General features: G+C 39.0%; 1 protein-coding gene across 4 annotated transcripts in view; it reads left to right on the forward strand.

The window, feature by feature from the left end:
* The window catches only part of RNF144A (ring finger protein 144A), a 60,508-nt gene that overhangs the window by 30,218 nt on the left and 6,908 nt on the right, over positions 1–23,382 (forward strand). For all 4 annotated transcript variants that reach the window (XM_014251458.2, XM_088052753.1, XM_088052754.1 and 1 more), the window contains 6 exons: positions 2,746–2,891; positions 17,711–17,815; positions 18,015–18,075; positions 19,111–19,318; positions 21,093–21,240; positions 22,462–22,551. In XM_014251458.2, the coding sequence (XP_014106933.1) occupies positions 2,757–2,891; positions 17,711–17,815; positions 18,015–18,075; positions 19,111–19,318; positions 21,093–21,240; positions 22,462–22,551 (747 nt within the window). In that variant the 5' untranslated portion in view covers positions 2,746–2,756. The remainder of the gene's footprint in view (positions 1–2,745; positions 2,892–17,710; positions 17,816–18,014; positions 18,076–19,110; positions 19,319–21,092; positions 21,241–22,461; positions 22,552–23,382) is intronic.

Raw genomic sequence — 23,382 nt, forward strand, 5'->3', positions numbered from 1 at the left:
ATGATCATGAAACAAGACCTAGTCCATGTCTGAAAAGCTTCATTCTCTGTTCCTTTGCAGGGGTACCCAGGAAAAATGAGCCGGTGGAGTGTGGAGGCTTTTTGTACAAGCTTTTTTAGGCTAGGTGGCAAATTTCTTGGTCCTTACTTTAATGGAACCAGTGACATTGTGTCCTCCCCTTGCCCCATAATGAATGTAAAATTTCTTTATTAAAAGGTGTTTGGCAAGGAGGGGAGAGCAAAGGCTCTGCTACCATTTGAGGCCGAATTCAGATTTTGCTCAGTTATCACCATGGCTGAATTCAGCATGGATTACATGCCAGCTATATGGGGCAGCTAGTTTCTGCTGGTCTGTTGAAAGCCAGCTTGAAAGGCATTTTACTTTGATTCATTCTTGCTTTGCAGAAGACAAAGAGAAGAAATATTTTCCAGTGAGGTGTTTTTGCAGTATAGTTGTTCTGCAAAAGTGAAATGACCGCAGTGATACCAGTAAGTCTCTGCTGAATAGCCCTAGAAACTAGGCTAAGCCTTGGGGCTGAAAGCTTGATATTTTCCCTTTGTTGTCACTTATTGACCCACACAGAATATGTATATCTAATTTTTTTTTTTTTTCTGAATTGAGCCATGTCATATGCTTGGTGAAATTTTGTCTGAATTGTCAGATTCTACATCTTAGCCATAAAATTTGCTGTGATTTTGGTCTGCCTGATGTATGCAAGTGCATCCTTAACATGAATCTGTCCTTTGTTGTTCATTCCCTAGTTTCATCTACTTGCAACCATAACTATCAGATATGCAATAAACTAGACAGGCCAAGCAAATTAGGAAAAACAAGCCAAAAAAAAAAAATTTAGGCAATTTAGATGTGTTTGGTCACTACTTCTCAAATACCTCATGAATTTGTAAATGTCAGATAAACCAAAGTTTGGAAGAAAAAAAAAATTGGTTTTGCTAGTAATTTGTGTGAAATTAAAAAGTAGTGGTGAAATAAAAAAGCAGTCTAGTAGCCTTAGGAATCATGGGGTTTCATTTTTATCACTGTCAGACTTTCATATTGAGGTCTACAAAAAGACTGCACAGCACAAGTTGTGTTTTGTGAGGTGGAGCCGTTATTCATGTGCTGTTCTGTGGGGCTGTTCCATCTGTTTCCTTTGAAACCGTGTGGGAGTATTGTGTGGGGGCTTTTAGAGGAAGTGCTCTAGAGCAGCCCTGGAAATGGGGTTGCTTAACCTTTATTCTCCCCCTGCTTCTCCTGGTTGACTGCACTAGAAAAAAATATTTTGGTGGTACTTATGTACATCATAAAAAGCATCTTCTGATGAGCTTGACTGAATGGGAGGGCTGACAAAATCTTCACTTTGTTTCAGAGATGTTAGGGACCTTGGTGGAGTTATGCCCAAAATTAATAGAATGTCAAAGACTTGGATTTCAAATAAATGTGAAGCCAGCATGTGATTTCTTGGGGGACAAAAAGCACGTTTCTCTTGAGCATCTGCCTAAATCTAGTCTAGCAAGCATTAGTGTGTTGCAGTTCTGTAAGTCCTGCAAAGTTCACATATATGACTTAAAAATTAGCAGTTTCTGCGAGGGGTAGTGGAGGCAAGCAGGAAAAAATGAGAAAAAAGAAAACAAAACTGAAAAAAACTGTAACCATTATTTGAGTAGCATAACTGCAGGTGTGATGATGGTAAGGAACCACCTAATTTTGGGAATGAGGAAGGCATGATAATGTGAACCTCTCAGCAGCTTGGGATGTGAATTTTCTATTCTTGGAAGGTCAATGTCACTGTGGTAAAACATTACTAGTAAATATGTTGTTAAGATTTGATATACTCCATAAGTTACCCTAGATGTTTTGGGGGAGTGTGTGGGTTTTTGTTTTGTTTTTCTTCATGTAAAATTCATAAATTAGCTTTCTTCTTTGTTGGAATACATTTCTTATGTGCGAGAGTTTCTTTCTGCTTAGTCAGTTGACAACACACCATCTGGGCCCTGAAGCCTAGGATAAAGATCCTGCACATGATCCTATCCTATCACTGTCTTGAGGGTGATATATAGGTTATTATAGCTTTTTCTTATAGCTTACTTTGTGCTCTTATTTACCCCAGTTGGTTGTTGCTACAACAAAGTTGTGCTCTCAGCATATTGAAAGGGTTGGAGGAAAATTCAGGCTAAAACTTGCAGCGTACTCAAAATATTTATTGTTCTTGCTAAAATTAACAGCAAACTGATTGATCTGTCGTGCTCCTGGGAACAAAAATATCTGGCTCTGTAAGTTGAAATATCATGATACTGGAAAAGGGCATAATAAATGCCTGGCTTATGAAAGACCTCTTGAGTCTTTCCTGGGTAGCTGAAGTTAAGGAATGTCATGAGTAAATTTTAATGTTGGTGAGAGAAAGCTTGTAACTAGTGATGAAAATCACAGGAATTGGAAGTGAGGGTTTTGCATTTATAATGTGTGACAAAAGCCTATGACCTAAGAATATTCCTGCTTGCTTTCATATGTTTAGTGTATTATGTGTGGGGTTATTTTTCCTTCTTCATTCTGTATGCAAGTTCTGTCAGGCAGGGGATATAAAAGGGAATGCAAGTGCACTGTTCAGTTAACTATTGCTGGATAGTTAGGTCATGGGAAAAAACCCAACAGGCAATAGCTGACAATGTGATTCCCAATGGCAGAAATGTACTGTGTATCAATATAAGGAAATAATTGAGTGTCTTTAATTTTTATGCTGTTCTTCAGACTGCTCTGCAATGACTACAGCAAGATACAGGCCTACCTGGGACTTGGTACTTGACCCATTAGTGTCCTGTAAGCTCTGCCTTGGTGAATACCCTGTGGAGCAGATGACAACAATAGCACAATGCCAATGCATCTTCTGTACCCTGGTGAGTTTGTGTTCTTTATTAGACATAAAAAAACAAGACGTAGGTTTAACTGCAGAAACAGTGTGTTTCTGGTGGGTGGGACTCACCCTGAAGTATTGATCTTGCGGTGGAAATAAATACTGTTGCTGTGTAATTGACACAAAAGCTAGGAAGTAAACCTTTGTTTTCTTGTAATAAAAAGAAAATAAATTATTCAGCATTTCAATATACCGTATAGTTATCACCTTACCAAGGTTATTCACACTTTCCCTTTTATCTATCAGTGGCTTGCATCTAGGGGTGGTTTTGGTGCCCCTTATGTATCTTATAAAAACATCTAATGAGTTGGACTTGAATGGGAGGGCTGAAAAATCTTCAATTTCTTTCAGAAATGTTAGAGACCTTGGTGGAGTCATGCCCACAATTAATTGAATGTCACAGACTATTGGGGGTGGTTTTATGATTGATTGGGTTTTTGTTGGGTGCTGAGGTGTTTGTGGTTTGGTTTTTTTTTCCTGTTGAATTTTTTTTTTTTTTTTTTAACTTTAGAAGAGAATAGTCTCTCAGTTGAAAGGGATCACTTCAACTGTGATCTGTGGTCCAGTTGCCTGGCCACTTCATGGCTCATCAAAAGCTAAGGCATGGTGTTAAAAGACATTGTCCAAATACCTCATAAGCACTGCTCTAAGAAGCCTGTTCCAGTGTTTTGTCACCCTCTCTGTAAATAAATGCTTTCTTATGTCCAGTCTGAACCTTTCCTGGTGCAGCTTTGAACCTTTCTGATATGTCTTTTCAATGGATACTAGGGAGAAGAGCTCAGCACCTCCCTTTCTACTTTCCTCACTCAAGAAGCTTTAGAGAGCAATGACATTGCCCCTCAGTTTCATTCTCAGTCTCATTCTCTCCAAACCAGACAAACCTAAGGTTCTCAGCTGCTCCTCACAGGACACTCCTTCCAGCCCTTTCCCCAGCTTGCTTGTCCTCTGGAGATGCACCCAAGGACCTTGAGATCCTTCTTAAATGGTGGGGCCCAGAACTCCACCCAGTTGGCTGCACCAACTCTGAACACTGTGGGACAATCACCTTTTATGAATGAGTGGAGATGCTGTTTTTGGTGATCCCAGGATGGGCTTTGCCCTGCTGGCTGCTGGGCACAACTGATTCACATAGAGCCTGCTGTCACCCAGCACCCTCAGATCCCTTTCTGCTGGGCTGCTCCCCAGCCACTCCTCCCTCAAATTATGCTTGTGCCTGGTGTTACTACATACCAGGTGCAGAATCTGGCAAATAAGCTTGTTAAATTTCATGCCATTAATTATTTCCCTGCTCCAGTTTATCTAGATCTCTGCAAGGCATCTTGACTCTCAACAGAATCAGCAGCAATTCCCAGTTTTGTATCATCATAAAATGTGCTGATGGTACATTTGATTCTTGGGTCCAAACAGTTGGTAAACATATTGAACACAGCTGACACTAGAGCTGAGCTCTGAGGAACAGGGCTGGTGACTGGTAGCCAAACAATGTAGTCCCATTCACTACAGCCCTTGGAGCCCAGTTTTGCACTCAGAGCTCATTTCACAGCTGGACAGCTTGTACAGAAGGGTGTTGAGAGAGAAAGAGCATCAAAAGCCTTACTAAAATCCAAGGAAACTACATCCACTGCCTAATTCTTAATTCCAGGCAGGTGACCTTGCCATAGAAGGTTATTAAATTAGTTAAACAGTCTTTTCTTTTTGATCCCATGTTTACTGTGCCTGATGATTGCATTGTTCTTTAAATGCCTTTCAGTAGTACCCAGCATAGCCATGCACACACTTGTAACTAGGAAATTATTTAATGTATTACAGATTCTAATTTCACTGTATCACAATTGCAGTCACATAACAGGTTTTCATTACCATATGGTACAAATGCTTACCCAGAATAACAAGAATCTTGTCAATTAAATACAAAACACTGGAGAATGTGTGTAGTATTTGACAAAGAACATCATCATCACAGTTAATGGATATTGCTAGTTTAGGAACAGAGAAAACTACTAGTCAGTTTTCATCACTAATACTGAATTTAAATTAAAATTTTAGTTCATTAAATTTTGCAGTGGGTGCAATTACACCAAGAACCTGGTAATGATGGTTCAGCAGAGGAAAAATTGGAGTATTATCAGTAAGAATATAACTTGATACATAATGCTCAGACTTTAATTTCCCAACAGTTTATGATACGGTGTTATAGACTCAGACATGGGATTGGGTGACTTATTAAATATGAAAATCCTTTCGGCAAAGTTTTTTTGGTGTGTGTTTTTAATATTTAATATCAAGACTTTCAGTTATTTTTTCTTCATGGAAATACTTTTTTTTTTATAGTAGATTTTGTAGTAGATTTCCTAGATATAGGAGGCAGCCAATGGAGCAGGTAGATCTACTGTGAAAGAAATGTTTGCTCAAGCATGCAAAAACATATAAAATAATAGACTTCATGAAAAAGAGAGTAATAGGCTGTTGGTCTAACAGTTCCATGAAAACTGTTCTGTTCTAGTACTTACAGCTGAATGTCATGTTTCTCCCTGGTGCTTGAATGCAGAGCATATTTAAATGTCAGTTTTCAGTAACATTTCCATGGCTGCAGAAAAGACTGGGTTACCAAATATATTTTTTTCATCTTTACCTTGTGCATTCTGATGTTTACTGCCATCCTTGATCTTCTGGTTTTTGGTTAGAATGTGATTGCTGACTCTTTCTGCTGTTTTGAAAGATATAACCAGTTACAGAGATCAGATATGTAACCTTTACCGATAACCTGTTCTTACAGCTGATATAGTAATCTGACTGGTGACATGGAATTTGTGTTTTGAACTCTGTTCAGCTGGAATCATCAGACAGTTTTTACTACTTGTATTTGATGGTCTTGAGTAGTTAATTCAGCTTTGTCCTGTTTACAGAAATTTTTGTAGTTTGCCTCTTTTTTGTCACTTATGATCTTTAGACAGTGACATTTAAGTGCCCTGAAAACATTATTTATCCTAAAGCTTTCCTATGAATTAACAGGTAGTACTATCCTTGCTTTCCTTGATGATGGTGAGGGAAGTGTTAAGAATCAATCCCAATAAATGCAAGAGGCAATAGCTATAAATCTGTTACAGCCCAGGTCTTCGTCTGAAACCCAAGGCCTTCATTTCTGCCTTTGAGTTAATAAATTGCTAAAGAAAATACTCTCAGAAGTCTGGCAAGATTGTTTGACTAACTATTGACAGTCGTTAAGGAAGAGTCTGACAGATGTATGCAGAATCCTCTGCTGGTGTTCCTTCAGCAATGATTTCCAGAAACCAGGGACACTACATAGGAGTTGTGCTTTGTAAATGGCCAAACAATCAAAAAGTGTAGCCTTTTGACTCAAGATTTTGCATGGAGTCTATGTATAGTAGATCCAGTACATCTCTGGATATTCTTGTTTGACCAATATATAGTTTTGTTCAGGCTTCTTTTTTTTTGTAAATGAACAGAGATATTTTGCTCTTATTCCAGGAATAAGAGCAAAAAAGACAAAGGGATGTCCATATAAGTGTAAGGACTACTTTTGCTACAGCTTTTACCACTAGCTCTGACCCTTCTGTCTAAACCACAGCTAGCTGAAACAACATGAATATGTATTACTAGATCTTTCAAGTGTAATACTACTGGTATGTTGGCAGCATTTGGATCAATGTACAGGTCTCTCAATCCTATATTTCTGTCTGCAACTCTTGACTCTTTATAGTCACAGAAGTGCCATAGTAAAGATACCATGAAGGATTGTCTCTTCCTGACACTTGTACAGTAGCACAGCATTTCTATTCAGAAAGATAGAATAGGGACACTGTTTCCATTTGCATTCTGGCAGAGCTGTGCATGGATTAAATAGAGCAGACTGCCACTCCTCTGCTGATAAGGCAGGCACTACAATTTCCCATAGTGTTATTCTGCCAGTTAGTACAATACTCCATTATTGTTTTTATCAGTATGATCATTAATGCCCAGACAATGCTGTGAGCTCTCAAGTTTTGTATATCTCATCCATTAGGAATGTTATAAGAACGTATTTTCTCTGGTACCTCAAGCAAATCCATTGTTGGATTGCTTGAGGTACCAGAGGAACAAAAGTCTAAAGAATAGAAAAACAAGATACCTGCTGTTAGTTTTTTGTTTGTTTTTCTGAGTATTATCAAGGGGCAAACCAGTATCTCTCTTAGAATGATGTTAACAATAGGACCAATCTTAAGTGTGCTGGTGGACCAAGCACACAATTTTGGACCAAAACACCGAAATACCTTTTAATAAAAATTTTTCCCTGTTTAAATAGCACACATTAAATAGCTAATAATCTTAAATTTTAAGGTAGTCACTTAGCAGTTGTTAGCCTCAGAAAAAGTAATTGATTTTGCATGTTTTCTTCAGAAAACTTTATATTTAGAGAAGGAAAAACAGAGTAAAGCAGAGAGCACTTTTTTTTGCTTCAATTTTTTTTTGTATCATTTGCTGCACTGAATTTTTATTACCTAGCCTTTGCTTCAAGGGGATTATGGGAGATAAGCAGGGAGCAATTTTATCCAAGTCGTGTCTGAAATTTGGATTATTTTGTAATCTGTGATGAAATTCACACGTGTCTTAATGGACAGGATGTTTCTTTGATGTGTTACCAAGTGTATATGTGCTGAAGTTATAACAGAATTTTTTTTTGCTTGGAAGTCAGGCAGTTAGTTGCTTGAATGTTTTCTGGTTCAGGGTTTACATGTACATCTGTGAACATAAATACTGTATATATATATATATATACACACACATCGATGTGTCAGTGTGTTCCAAGTGCAGTGATGCCACTATTACTCAAGACAGGCTGAGCTCCTTTTGACCTCGCATTAGATTATTGAGTCCCCTTCAAGATGTTAGGCACTACTGATCATTCTGGTACCAGTGGATTCATTGCTTACTGTTCTAAAATTTAAACCAGAAGTCTGTCACATAGGCAGTCCAAGCAAGCAAATGTCTAGAAGAAATATGAAACATAACAGAAAATTTGTCTTTGAAAAAATTTTATTGCTGCTCTATAGCCTACCTTGTTACTGATAGGAGAAACTCTAGTCAGGTTCATGAAAGAGAGGGCCACCAACAGTTAGAAAATAACAAAACTAAGGTTAAGACCTGCCTTCTGCTTCATGTTTGTGCTTTCATTTTGGTCAGATATGGACATGTGGATCAACTTTGGTGTTTGAAACTAAGACTGCTTTGTAGATACTCATATGCTGATTCTTGTCCTTAAGTGCTTGAGCCAGCTGGTTAATCTTACCCGGACCTTTAGGTGTCCCTCTAAGTTTGTTGCGTTCTATCCCAAGTAGCTTGATAGTAGGATAAGTGACAGACTTGTTATCACTAGCCCTTTTTAAACAGGATTTCTGAATTTGCCTAATAATGACTGGTTATACAGATCTGCTTAATTCTAATCATTCTGCTATTTGAGCTTTCTTTTAGGCTGATAATCAGCAATGCAAATATTATCCTGCCTATAACTGGTGTCAGGCACTCCTTTGTTTTTTTTCTTGTTGTCATACTTGGCTGGAAAGACATGGAGCTTCTCTGAGTTGAAGGACAGGAAAAAAAGCGTGATTTACTTAGAGTTATCCCTCACTCCAAATGAGGCAGAGGCAGCATCAGCTTCTCCTTCCCCTAGGGCAAGGCAGACATCAGGAGCGGTGTGGATGGAAACAGGTGGGCTTGGCTGCCTTCCTGATCCTGCGTGCTTGGTCTCTGCTTGACAAAAGCAGCCTACCTTAGCAGGGCAGCACTGTGCTGAGACCAAGCTGTTCCTCACCTCTATCAAAGGAGCTGCCCTGCTTGCTCGGAGACAGGAGGGAGGGGGAAACCTAATGGCTTGTGAGGTTTCATAGAGTTCAAGGTCCTTAGCAGCTGCAATGTTTCCCTGTTTCCTACCACCAAAGCTTAGAGCTTGCTGCCTGAGTTCACCTACCCCAGCCTTAGCAGAGAACTGCTACTAATCTTGTCACGTGATGTGTCAGTAGAGGCTTCAGGGTTAGAGGTCACTGTGTGTTTGCGTAGCAGTTTGCATTGCTGGCTATGTTCTCACTTGTCTTGTAGTTGGTGGGATGATGGAACTCCTTGCTTTAGTAAGCAGGAGCCATGCAACCCTGGGCAAAAACTAAACACGATCCAGAGCCTTCAGCTCTCCTCTCCTGTGTGATGTCACTAAATGAGATTAATGTTGTCTGTCTTCATCAGGGTGTTGGGAAACCTAGCTCATTTTGGTTGCACAGAGTTTTGCATGTGAAAAGGAAAGGCCCTTTGTTTGCTGCAGGTGTATTTTCCTCCCACTCCCAATTGCTATTTCTGTTCTGAAATAGAATGAACTTTTCTCAAACATATAAGACTGATTTTTTTTGGTGGTGTTTTTGCCTTCTGAATATTTGATTTTCATCCCACATATGTTGACATTTTAAAATAAATTTATTTTTGTAAAGTTTACTGTATGTTTTTTACCAACAGCAGGCCTAAATAGGTGAGAACAAAAAGTTTATGCAAGGTAATGGAGGGGTAAAAATGAATAATGAATTATTATGAAAATAATGAAAAAAATTGATGTGTGCATCCGCTTGAAATATCTATTCAAAGATGAAGAGGTATCACAAGGTATTGTCCTTGTCTCATTTGGCCATTTTCTGCTGTCTACTGCTGTGATTGATTCCTCTGAAGAAAAATTGTTCTTCTATAAATTTTACAGTACACAGCCATAAATAAGTGTGTATATAAAAAATGAGCCCACCACTTCAAAGGCTAGGCACCTGTAAGTCTGTGTGGCCTTCTCTTCCTCTTTCAAGATATTCAGTTGGAAAAAGGGACTTGTTTTTCCAGTGCTTTTAGTTCTGGATGCTTGGTCTTGCTTGTGCTTTCTCCAGCCATTGACTGCTGTGTCTCAAATGCTGTGTCCTGACCTTCCTCAAGCTGAAGTAGTCATCAGGGCTCCTCTTTCTGTGTTCTTGATAATACATTTCTTCTTGCCTTACTTCATCATTTGTTGACTGATGGCCTGATGGTGCTGTTCCCTGTACTCGAACTGGCACAGTCTCATGAGGAGGATTTGGAGGCTGGACTCAGAGGGGAGATGCACCTCATCCCTGATACGAAAATCTTGTCTGCAAGTTGTTGGTTGCATTCATTAAGAAGCATGTACCAGGGGCTGCTGTGATATTTGGGTGTACTGTCAGAAGGCATTTGGACAGAGGTAGAACCAATGCAGGAAAATCTGCTCTGCTGTCCACAGGATGAACCAACAGCCATCACTGCACTAATTAGCTACAGCAGCATTTGTAATGGGTGATGCCTGCTCCTGCCAGGATCCAGCCAGTCCTCATGCTAAGATCACCCAGCTGCTGGGAGCAAAAGAACTCTTGGCAACAATAATTTTTACAGCTCAGGAAAGAATGCTCAGATGGTTTGTCCTCAAACATGGAAGCACATGAGTTGTGTTTATCTTTCCCAGCCCTCATCCTGTTTGGCCATCATCCACACACAACATGATGTGATTGCATTTAGACTGACAATGTAGTCTATAACATGGCTACAGAACAGCTGATGGAGTCTTTGAATGTTGACAGCATGGTGGGGAAAAAGAGGCATTTACCCTTGGCAATTTCAAACAAAAAAATCTTTAAAATAGGCCAAGGATTGGGAAGATAGAGGCAAGAAACCTGTCAGAGGTCTTCCAAATTGCTTCCCTCTTTGGGTAAAATGTGTCATCTGTGATGTTATCTATATCTGGTCCTGGCCAAAGTCTCTTTCTGTGTGTATCTTGTTCACCGCATAAGGCTATAGATATTCCCCTGTTGAGGAGCTCTGGAGTGCCTTGCAGGTGCTTGTGTTGAAGTCAAGGGTTGGTATGCTGGTGTAGCAGAATTTTTGTCTCCAACAAAACAAAGGATATTAAGGATAAACATGCAAGACAGTTCTCTGTTACTGCTTTTGGATTTGAAATACTGCATGTTAAGATACTTGATTTTTTTCTTCCTGTGATTTATTCTTAAGATGATAAATTAGTATTAATAAAAATTTGCATTCTAATAGTGAAGATTTATTTGCAAGTAGATAATTGTTTCTGAAAAGATGTCTGTAGAAGTGGAAATTATTTAAGTTCAGCATATTACCACAAACATTACACTTCTAATGTACATCTGTCTCAGATCTAGATGGTTTGTGAAGTTTGCAACCTGTGCTTGCAGATTTGGTCAGGATAGCTGACAGTTTATTTAATAGAGAAAATGCATGCATATTCCTCAAACAGATCTCTGTGATTAAGTGTGCATAGATATTTTCCAGTAAGTTACTAGTCAACTGAGTAGGATTAGGGTGGTATTAAAAAGCTAGATTGTAGATCTGCTGTAGAGAGTTGGGCACACTGGAGCAGCAGTGCAAGAGTGGTTCCAAGTTGAGCCTGTTATTAAACAACAATAGATTTGAGGCAGGATTATAACTACTTTACACAAAAAAGACCATGTAGTAAATTTGAAAGAAGCTTAAAACCTCTCTGAGGAACCTACCATTCCTTTTTTACACGTTTTTTGTGTGCTGTAAGTATACAATGGAAATTTCTCAGAAAGTAGTTTTCTTTTTCTATAATACACAAAGTTTAGGAAGGACAGGTAGAAGAAATGAAGATGTCACCCTGTATGTCAGTAACCAGCTGGAGGGTGTGGAGCTACACCTGGGAATGGATAAGGAGACCACCAAAAGCTTATGGGTCAGGATTAAAGGGAGGCCAGGGACAGGTAACTTTATGATGGGTTTGTTGCTACAAGGAGTCCAACCAGGAGGCTCTACAAGAAAATTGGAGGGACTTTATTTATAAAGGCATATAGTGATTGGACAAGTGGGAATGGCTTCAAACTGAAAAAGAGTTGGTTTAGATACTAAGATGGAATTCTTTACTATGATGGTGGTGAGGTGCTGGACAGGTTACCCAGAGAAGTTGTGAGTGCCCCATCCCTGGAAGTATTTAATGCCAGTTTGGATAGAGCTCTGAGCAGCCTGGTCTAGTAGAAAGTGACCCTACCCATAGCAAAAGTGTTGGAACCTAGACGATCTTCAAGGTCTGTCCCATGCTATGATTCTGTGATTTGTTCTATTACCAGATGAACATTTCTATTGCTTTAAGAAATATGCACCAAAATATTTAAAAAGGTAGCATATGATAATTATGTGGTTACAAGAATGTCTCTTTCAGGAATAGGGAAGGCTGTAGCCCTGTTGTATCATTCTTCCTTCTTCAGAGAACACCCTAGATGCAGGCTGCTTGTTTTAGGGGAGTTTTTCTTCTTGGAATTGTTATGGTTTTTCTAAATGAAAATTATTTCTAGAAAATTACATTCAGGTAAAAGCTCTCTACAAGAGTGAATTTTCTATTGGACAAAAGGAGGGGGAACTTTTATTCCAAGAGTATGAGTCTTCACCTGAGACATAGACACTCAGATTTTTTTGTAGTGAAAGAAATTCACTCACTCTCACACATGCTGTCTCCCCCTGCCCCAGTGAGTATTGCATACTCTACTGTTCTAATCTAAAGCTAAAAATAGGACATTGCATCACATTATCTGAAAGGTTTTCAGGCAGTTTGTCTACGAGTATAAATTCTACCTATTCACCAGACTTACTTTTGCTTTGGGGAATTAGCACAAAGCAGTAGAAAACCTTGGTATTGCACTGTCTTATGTAAGGAAAATATATCACCTTCTTAGAATTAATTTTAAAGCAATGTAAAGAAAAATTCACAGTATGTGGAGCATAAAAATACTACAAAATGCTACCAAATGTAGTTGATGCTGTAGTAGTTTTGGTCATCTGTGTAGCCCCATCACATGAATTTTGAGCTTTGGCTTAGTGTTCTGTTAGTATAAAAGTGACCCATAAACCAAACGGTAGATTTTTAGCTACAAGACCTGAAATAAGTGCTTCTTACTCAATATGCTTTCATATTCTTCATCCAGAAGAATCTTTTTTTCCCAGAATGTAATACCCAAAGGGATCTTTGCATGTACCTACCCTGATGTCATTTTTAACATAGATCACAAAATACCAACCAACTTTTACTTAGTCTTCATGTGGTTGAGTGCAAGTTTATGTAATTATATGTGTATTTATGTATGTATATTTTTACGTGTTCATCTAGTCCTAGTTTGCAGGTGATGTAGAATTTGAGACTGGAAATTTAATCTACGTGTCAATAATTATACTATTTGAAAACATTTTCAGCTTGATCTTTAAAAAATCTCCCTTATTGAAAAAGCATGTCAGCCCTTTCTTATGTTTCTGAAGTGCAGTGTAAACTCCTAGTGATTGCCCAAAGTGCAGGGTTATCGCCAGCGTTAGTATTTGTGCACAATAGCAACTGCCCTTGACTATCTTTAATATTTGTTGCTACTAAATACATTGTAAAAAACATAATTCCCTTTCTTCTTTAGAACTTGGTAAAAGCTAGATTTCTTCTTTTTATTTTTCCCCCTTTCAGTTTTATCAGTGCATGTGTTTTGATTTTTTAAAATTGTTTTCCAATAACAGCATGTGATGATTCTGCATGTAGTGCACACTTAATTTGGTGATGGCTGTGGCCTAGAGCCAGCACTAAAATACAAATGAAGTTTTAAGAAATAAATCAAGTGATGTAGTGATGATATACTTGGCTCTTTTCATGTGTTTTTGGCCTTTACAAATCCATGGACTGATGAAAATATTTCCCATATGATTTGGCACTTGCATCTGCAGCATTAGTTTAGTTAGAAGTCTACATTTTAACAAATTCCACCTATCAGCTGTTAAGTCAATAATGCAGGATAATCTTTGTGTCCTCCTAACTCAAATCAAAGGTGACATCTTGAAAAACCATTCCTTGTTTGCTGCAATAGTAGCAATAACATGTTCTTAAATTACTTATAACTTTCCCAAACCATCTCCAAGTGGCTTTAAATACATGCATTTTGTATTGTAAAATGACCTCAGGCACCAAGTGAACACATTTTTTCTGTCAAAGTAGATGGTAGATAAATGTTGCCCCCCATGTAAACAGTGAGAGTCGAGATTCCTTTTTTGGAATTATGATGTGGTTTATTTGGGGTTTGATGTCAGGAGAAATAAATCAAAGCACCAACATCAGGAGTAAGCGTGATTATTCCTGGGATTCTTCTAAAAGAAGAGGAAAAGTAAAGAAATTTTGCTGTCAAAAAATTGTGCACGTTTGTTAGAGCTAAATGCAGCAGATCAAGATTATGTGTTGTGGTTTTGAAATTAGGCAAAAAATTATAATTTTGATTCCTTATATAGGGTATGTTGAACTTTATAACATTAAACAAGAAGATATGCAGCTCTAAAGCCATGGCACATCAGTGGTCTCTGTACATATATACCTTCTTGTGTGGCACAATCCTTGATGTATAGAGGTTAGAAGTACAGCACATCTTGCTGAGCTTTAAATACTACACTGTGCTTGGCAGCTACAGAAAGGAAGTCATTCCTTTATTAGTCATCTGTCTCTGAGGCAACAGAAAAAAGTGTTCCCAATTTATGTAGGCATCTTATATAGTAAAACTGCTGCTGAATTGGGCTCTCAGTTGATCTTTGTGAGGGAATGGATCATGGCCAAAGCTCCTCAAAATGGATGCGCTCCTGCCCTTTGTCGTAGGGACAGCAAATGCCCATAGGATTCACGGATTATCAGGTGACAGAAAAAGTTATGCAGGCATCAGAAAGGACAACAGCGATGGAAAGAGGACAGAGCAGGGATGCACAACGATTATGCATGCACAGGGAACAATACAGGAGTAGTGGTCAGGGGAGCTAACTGGTCTCTTCTGGCACACATCCATTAGAGGAATAATAAAGATGTTCCTCAGAACATTAGTTTTATATGCATGAGTCTACTCTTGTGACTTTACTCCAATGTCAGGCTTTAGGTATCTAATTTCATCTCCTGTTTTCTCTGGGAAAAGTTGTGTAATACAGTTCAGTTTGAATGTTGTTTGGGGTGACCTACACTGCCACATTTTTTTGTTCATGCTATAGAGTACTTTATTGCCTTAGTGAAGGTACTTTCTTCCAGCATTGGAACAAGTTGCATAGAAAATTTGCAAAAATTTGTAATATTTTTGTAATTGTTTTACGATGAGTTTTTCATAGTATATGATTGAATACCTAATCCTGCTTTGTGTTGCTTGCATGTTGCTGTATTTCTGGTACTGTATCCAGTCTTATGCAAGTTGCACATCTTTTGTCTGCTCTCAAGAGAAACTACAGGTACCTTGTGCATCAAATTCTCTTGCAAGTGCTTTGGGTTCCTCTTTCTCCACCCAAGAAGTCTCAGGGGAGACTCGAGTGGATAGTGTGTTTTATACTCTGCCTATTCCAACAATATTTTATAGACTTGAGGCATTTCTCAGAAGGTGAAGTATGACAAGTGCACTTGGCTGTGCTGATTTTGAGAATGCAGCAGCCAGTGTCCCATCAGGGGAAGGGAAAGGCCGTGGACACTGCTCATGACAGGGATGAACTGAGTTGTTTCTTGGAATATGAGAGGAAGGGGAAGCAAATCGAATAGGCTTTGGCAATAGTCCTAAACAGTTTGAGGAGGAGAATTAGCCACATTAATGATTAATGATTGCAAAGCTTATTCAGCTTGAAAAGTACTTTCTATAAGTGCTAAGTGCTGGCATTAAAAATGTATGCATTTTCATTTTAATCCACACTTGGTGTCTGCAAATGGAGAGGAAAGGGAAGAGCCAGCAGTGTCATTATAGCAGCACTAATACCTCACTACAGCTGAAGTCACAGCTTGCCAAGGCACACAGACTAGGATCTGGGTGTTGCAGAGCTCAGCCTGTCGTGGTTAGTGATACAGGTTCTCTTCAAGTGTCCTACCACCTGCCCTGCAGAGCTCCAAGTGGAGGCTTGGAAACCTTCTGCAAGTCAAACATCTACTAAATGAACAGTTGTCCTCATTAAATCCCTACTGAGGAAGACAAAGACTATGTGTAGTCTGTCACACATGGATTTCTTTGCACAATTAAAAATTTTATAAATATAAATTATCAGATCTCTGTTTTTATTTTCAAAAAAACTGACCTGCTTTCTCTAAAGCTTGGGAGACACAGAGAAAGGAAGCTCTAACAGAAATGATTTGTTGTGCTATCAAGGTGGTGGCAACTTGCCACTAGAAATGCTGTGGACCAGAGCAGCAGAGATTGTGTGGGCAGGAAGTACAGTCTTTGCTGCAATCAAGCTGTGAGAGGTAAAATCTAGAATAATTTGTTACTAGAGGTGACTGAAGGGAGCTGAATAGGCAAATCGAGAGGCAGAAGAGAAAAAGAGGTTTGAAGTCTGAACTTTAACAGCTACAAGCCACATGCCTGAGGGTTAGGCTGGAAGGTGCTTGTTGCTGGGCTATTTGATTGCACAGGGTGAAGGAAGAAGCAGCTTAGGAGAAGCAGTTTTGTGCTCACAGCTGAAGTTAGGCACACCAGCCTTGGCACAGTCAATGCAGCCCTTTGCCTTCCCAGGCTGGTGGTGAGTCAGCAGCTGCATACCTTTTGCAAATGTCTGGAAATGTTAACTGAAATCCTTGTTTTGCCTGTTTGCTGCAGAGTGCGTAATCCTTCTTGCCTCCCACACAGCTGTATGCCGAACTGGTTTCATATCATCATTTCACCCTGCGGTTGGTCTAGCCTCACTCTTTATTCACACATCTGTAAACAGAGAGTTAGGGACCTCGTTCTGTAATTGTCTCCAGTTTGTTTATGCCAGCTGAGCACACAGGCAGGGCGAGAACATCACAGGGTGCCCAGTTCGCTGGGAAGCAGACCCTCATCTGCTCTTCCTGTGTAGTGCTGGGCTGGTAGACACTGCATGGTAGCAGCAGAGAGCAGGGTCTCTTCATTACTACCTTGTCTTCCCAATAGACACCTAGATGCATTAACTCTCAGCTTGATGTAGAAAGGATGGAGGTGGACGGGAGTTATTGCTCATCAAGAATAACAAGGTTTAATCTTATTTTGCCCTTGGTCAAAGATATCCGCTTTTCTTCTCTGCTTTGTTGACAGCAATGCTGCGCACTGCTGTGTTAGATGCTACATTTGCAGCTATCAGTAGGGGAAAATGCTGTGGTTGCTAGGGGAGAAAAGTATTAGTATTACCAACATTTATTATTTGGTCCCCATAGAAACTATAGTTCTTCAGGGAGTCCTAATTGCTCTTTTTATGGAAAACTTGCTTTTTCAACCAAGAAGTTCAGATAGTTATTTTTCAAGAATAGGTGGCAAGATACACAACTCCCTTTGTGTTGTAGTATCCTTTACAGATGTCGGTCTATGGCGAATTACTGCTTGCTAAGCTCTATTGTGGCTTCCAGTCACACGAAGATATTTAGAGTGTGGTTAATCTAATTGTATCATGGAGGTGCTTAATTATTTTTTCTGATTCTTCTTCTTTGATTTGTTCTTTCCTCCTTTGTTATTTTTTAATTTGCTGTATATTTTAAATTGATAAAGAGCTATTTGGTTAATTTTGGTTTAAGTGATCTTTGAGTTTTTTTTCAACATGGATGATTATGTGATTTGATGAGTAAATGAGCTTGCTTTCCGTTTAACGGTATAACTGTGGCAAAAGCTATGAATGTGGCTCATGTCTGTGAAAGGGACATAGTAGTACCTGTTTTTTCAAAGTCTGAGTTCTTCAGATTTTCAGATGAAAGCTGTTAAAATACTGAATGATTTTTCCTTGGCAGAATAGTTAACTTGGTGTTTGGCTCTCTTACAGTGCCTAAAACAGTATGTGGAACTTCTGATCAAAGAAGGTCTAGAAACAGCAATCAGCTGCCCTGATGCTGCCTGCCCAAAGCGAGGTCATCTGCAAGAAAATGAGGTACACTCTTCCTGCAGAGGGTGTTCTCTTTTCCTTACAGGATATTTAAATGTCTTGCTTTTTATGTTACAGCTTCCATTTTTGACAACATATGTTTTTTTATTAATTCTTCAAAGGTCAAATACTCTGTTGGTTTAAAATCACTTAGTTTATTACTGTTTCTAATAGGATTTTTTTATTTCTTTCCTTCTTTAAACAGATTGAGTGCATGGTCGCATCAGAAATCATGCAAAGGTATAAGAAGCTACAGTTTGAAAGAGGTAACACATGTAATACTTCCCATTGAAGGCTGTGAGAATGGGTTTGTTCCAGAGCAATCCTAGAAATCAGAATCTCTGCATATGTTCTTGCAGTAGCATTTCACGTTAATTGCTTGGTCATCAGAAAGGAAAACCCCAAAACCTAAAAAATAATTGCTTCTGTTCTTGCCTGTATAATTCCCAGAACTGCAGAACTCTGGGAATAAACTAAGGAAAGAAAATTGCTATGTATTACATTCCTAAATAGCTAAGGGAGGGAGTGACTTCTATTTTGAGCTTTGTGTTTAAGTTGACTACTAGTATTGTAGGGGCTGGAGAGGAATACTGACCTCTTTCACAGAGCCAAGGTTATCTCCTGGGTTAGCATTTGGTACAGAATTAATGAGTGGTTCTTTGTGTAATGATACAAACACATTAAGAACATAAGCTGACTGTGTGTCTGTGGAGATGTGCCAATGGTGTGACTATACAGAACTTAAAGTTTTGCTGAGGGTAGGAGTAGCCTAGAAACCACTGCAATAATTGGTAGGTTTTTATTGCCTTCATTGGGCTTTGAAACATGAAATTACTTATCTGTAAGGAGCCTCCAAGAAAGGGATGAAACTGTATCTTATGCTGTTTTTAATCATGTGGTTACATTAGGGTAGAGGTCAACTTGAAATTCTGTTTCAACTTGCCCAGTTCCGACTGGGCAAGGCATTGTGAAAACACTTTCTGGTGAGTTTTACTGCATAGTATATGCTGTATTTAACTTTAAGTACAACTGGAAAAAAAAATAATCTCATTCTCAGAACAAGTTTAGTTCAGTGAATGAAAGCGGGCAATTAATAGAGACTCATGAAACTCACTTTGGTTTGGTGCCTATTTGCAAAGCAGGCCAGATTTATGTCAACGTGGGTTGCATAAATTAAAAAGTTCCTTTTGAAAATTTGTGATTTCAAATGCCCTGCCAGTCAACCTAAGCTAAAATGCATTGTTATGAAAGGCTGATCTTGTATCCGCCTTTGAATTTGGTTCTTTTATGTCCTTTTGCAGAAGTGCTTTTGGATCCATGCCGGACTTGGTGTCCATCCTCTACTTGCCAGGCAGTTTGCCAGCTCCAGGAATCAAGCCCACAGGACCCTCAGCTGGTCCAGTGCAAAGTGTGCGACATTGAGTTCTGCTCTGCTTGCAAATCTAATTGGCATCCAGGTCAAGGCTGCCAAGAGAACATGCCAATCTCTTTTCTTCCAGGAGAAACAAGGTAAGATATTGCAAGAGATTAAGTATTTAGAAGCTAAATACTCAAAAAGGCATTTTCGTGATGTTTTGTTCTAATGCTGTTTCCTTCACTTAGTCATTCCTGTTCTTTTAATGCTGCATTATAAAACTGAAAAGCTCTTGGCAGCCTCACTCTTTGCCAGCATTCCCAGCAAAACACAAAGGAGCTGCCTGAGCTTTTGGCCTTTTGCCCCAGTGGGAAAAATATGACATCCAGGCAGCTCATCAGCTTCCTGCGAGAGATGGTCTTGTTACTGCTGCTTTACTGGACAATGTGAGAGTTGGTAACATCATGCCAGACAGTGATTTTTAGGATACCCTGTCAGTCATCCCTTCTGCTGCACATTTGGCCTATGATCTTAAGTTCTGTTTCAAGTGGTCTCTAGTGTCAAACTGCAGCCACTGAACAAGAAAGGCCATTGTGCATGTGTTCCACTTCATGTCAGGGTTTTTTCAAAGGTTTGGTTGCACTCCAAGGCATCATTAAAACCCTGCCAGCCTTGGACTTAGTTACTCATACCTTGTCTTCTTTCAAGCTTTGCTGGAACAGATGACTAGATAGGATGCTGTCATGATGAGTTCCTGATCAAATACACTAACTTTTGCACATGCTTTTGTGTGTGCTTGACAAGAACTGAAGGTTGCTAAATTTCATGGCAAGGTAACAAACTTTATCTATTTTTGCTTAGTGTTTTGGTTGCTTTTAGTTTTTATTTTGCATTTAATTTTTTTACTCCACTTAGTAAAAATTGTTTTTTCGTAATTCCTGGAGCATAATGTGCCTGTTAGTAGCATTTGGAGTTTTCTGTACATTTTATGTATACAAAGCATTTTTTTCTAGTACAGTCACCCCTACTATTAGTAATTAGTGTGTCCTTTTATTGTGCTGTTGGGAAAATCAATCGATCATGAGTCCTGTTTTCCAGCAAATTGTTGATTCCCCATCAGTCATACTTGTATCTCACTGGCAGTAGCTTCAGGACTTGTCATTTAAGGTATATTTTAGTTGTTAGTTTGCATAAAACCTGCAGGCAGTAGAAAGCTACAAAAGAGAAATAGAAGTTGTTCCACTATTTCAACATTCCTCTGTGTTGTGCCCATTATAGGAGGGGACACCTGTGGTTTGGCACACTTGTGCAAGGCCAGTGCTGACCCTGACTGATAAAGAGTGACTTGTTAGGACTCTCAACAAGAGACAAGGTTTAACTGAAGGAATGACATGCGCCAAAACCTCTTACTGTTCTTGATTTGGAGTGAAACTCCTAGGGAGGATCCTCAAGGAGGACACAGGCAAGCAATCCCTGGTGCCCTAGTCCAGAGGAACGTGGTCTGGCATTATTGTGCAATCAAGGGATTGTTTCTTCCTCTGAGAAAGGAGTGAAAAGGAAAATAATCTAGACATACAAAATATTTAGGTGTGAGCTACCTGCTGCTCATCTGGTACGTTACAGAAGAAAAATGTTTAATATCTATTAGTATCATTAGATAGCAAAACCAGCTGGTTTTTACATGGTAAAGAAAATATCCTAACTTTTATGTAGACACTGTAGTCATTAAACATCTTTTTCTAGAGATATGTTTGAAAAGTAGTGTACAGGTATAATATCTGAATAATAAAATGGCTTGAATACCTGAATCTCTAGTAATTATTTTTTTTTTAAGCAAAAGAAACAGGCTTACCTTCATAGCACAGTTCTTCAACATTCTCTAAACTGACATGGTCACATATTTTACTAATTTTTCACTCTCTCTCACAGTTCAGTTTTCAAAATGGAAGATGATGATGCTCCGATCAAACGCTGTCCAAAGTGTAAAGTTTACATTGAACGAGATGAAGGCTGTGCCCAAATGATGTGTAAGAATTGCAAACATGCCTTTTGCTGGTACTGTCTGGAATCTCTTGATGTGAGTACATGCCCTGCACTCTGAATCTCAGAAACTTAGAAGTTCATTACTTTGCTGTCCAGCTCTCTTTAATCAATTAAATAAATAGCTCACTAGCTTCTGACCACGACTCACCATAGGAAATTTTATAGGATTTGTATCCTCTGTTTTACTTGTCTGACATGTGTGAATTTAGCATTCGGTCTGAGTCAGTAAAGAATTATTAGAAAGTAAAATTTTATGACAATAATCTGTTTACAATCTTTACATGGCACCCAACGTGGGAAGGGTGTTGCTTTTTCTTCCAATGCTGACTTCTCAAATAAAAGTGTGACAGTATGAGACTAGCAATGCTCTTAGTCTGAGGGTGTTTAACAAGCTAGATGTGGTATGTCACTAGCAGTCAAATTTGTTTACCATTCATTGTATTCTGTGGGACAAGAAATAGATCTAACATAGGAGAAAGAATACAATGTTCTCCCAACAGCAGGAATTTATTGGTCTATAAGCTGCTTTTGTCATATGTTTATATTTTTTTAAAATCAGCCTGTTATCATGGCCATGGATCAGAGTATATACAATACACAACATCTGTTTCCATGTCATCAGTTTTACTTTATAACATTGTTAACAATAGCAAAGGAAATTAGGTTCCTGAAAGCTACTCCAACTATTCAAATCCTGTGGTTGTCCCATTTGAATACTTTACTAACAATCCTGAAGTTACAGGCTTCTCACATGCACTCACAGATAAAAAAGCAGTGTTGCCTTAGAACTAGGCATGCTATCTTGTCTGGTTTGTGAGAGGCTGACAGGACTGATAGGGACATAATACCTCAAAAATCTGTTTTGTCTTTCTATTCTTCAGCTAGATAAAGGAAACAACTTTGGGAAGTCTGCAGCACAAGTGCTGATTTTCCTTTGCTCTTTCTATATGTGTGTTAAATACTTGCGGTGGTCAGCTTGTCTTCTTGGATTCTCTTGCTAAATTTCATGCTACCATTTAAATACACAGCTTGAGAACCTTTGAGAGAAGAATTTGTTATATATCTATATCACATGCCAAACAAACCTGTTTGTGAAGACACTTAACTGTAAACAAAGCACTGGGAGGGTTGGACATAACCATATCTGCCTGCTTTAATCTTCCTGTGTGATTACTGGTTTAAGTTGTCAGGATATAGTGTTTTGTAACTTGAAGAACTTCTGTTTATTGCCTGCTTTCTCATTTAATATTTGTAGGATGATTTTCTCCTTATACATTATGACAAAGGACCTTGTCGAAACAAGCTGGGGCACTCCAGGGCGTCTGTTATCTGGCACAGGACACAGGTAAAGCTCAGATCTTTGAAAGCTCTCTACAGGTCACTACTGTCATAGTGCCTCATTTTAACACCTTACAGTAAAATTCTGTACCAAATGGTAACTGATTTTTGTAGCAGATAAAAAGGGGACAGTAGCTTGGAGTAGAATGATTAGCTCTCCTAGAGAAGACCCTCCTTGGCAAAATGCCACTGAGAACCAGAAAAGGTATGTTTGCAGAGCCAGTTCAGTACCAGTCCAGGTATGTTCTCACTGAACTTGGAGGATGACCTAGGTTGCCACCATCAGTATTATTCACAAGGAAGCTCTACCTGCAAGGCATTTTTAGCTCTGGATCCAGAACTGGAAGGGAATTAACCTGAATACAGACATTATCTTGCTATGGACTCTGAGTCCTTGCTGTTGGTTGGATAGAAAGTAACCCTGAAGGGTTATCAGTAGTTTCAAACACAGATTCAAACTGACAATTGCAGAGGGTGTGGGAATACCTCTTGTAGTCTAGATTCAGTGTTACTAGACTCAGCAAGAATGCTGGTAATAAAAGAGCTCTCTGCAGCACTTCGATGCATGCGGTATAAATGTTAATACGTGACTTGGTCCAATCTACCGCCTTTACAGTCACTTCAGAGATATGAGGACATCTGTGTATCTGAGTCATCTCTTCCTAAATTAACTGTGTGACTGGGAAATGCTACCTTAGCTTGACATGAGGTACTTTTCTTGAAATACAGATTTCTTTCCATGTGAGCATGAACTCCAAGTCTATAGAATAATTATCAAGTCTGGATAAACAGCTAAATTGAAATAAAAGGGAAGGATCTCACCCTTCTCCTTTCACCC

This window comes from Pseudopodoces humilis, chromosome 3, assembly GCF_049639895.1.
Source record: "Pseudopodoces humilis isolate 2021_Gansu_Grassland_sample_001 chromosome 3, ASM4963989v1, whole genome shotgun sequence".
Lineage (NCBI taxonomy): Eukaryota > Metazoa > Chordata > Aves > Passeriformes > Paridae > Pseudopodoces > Pseudopodoces humilis.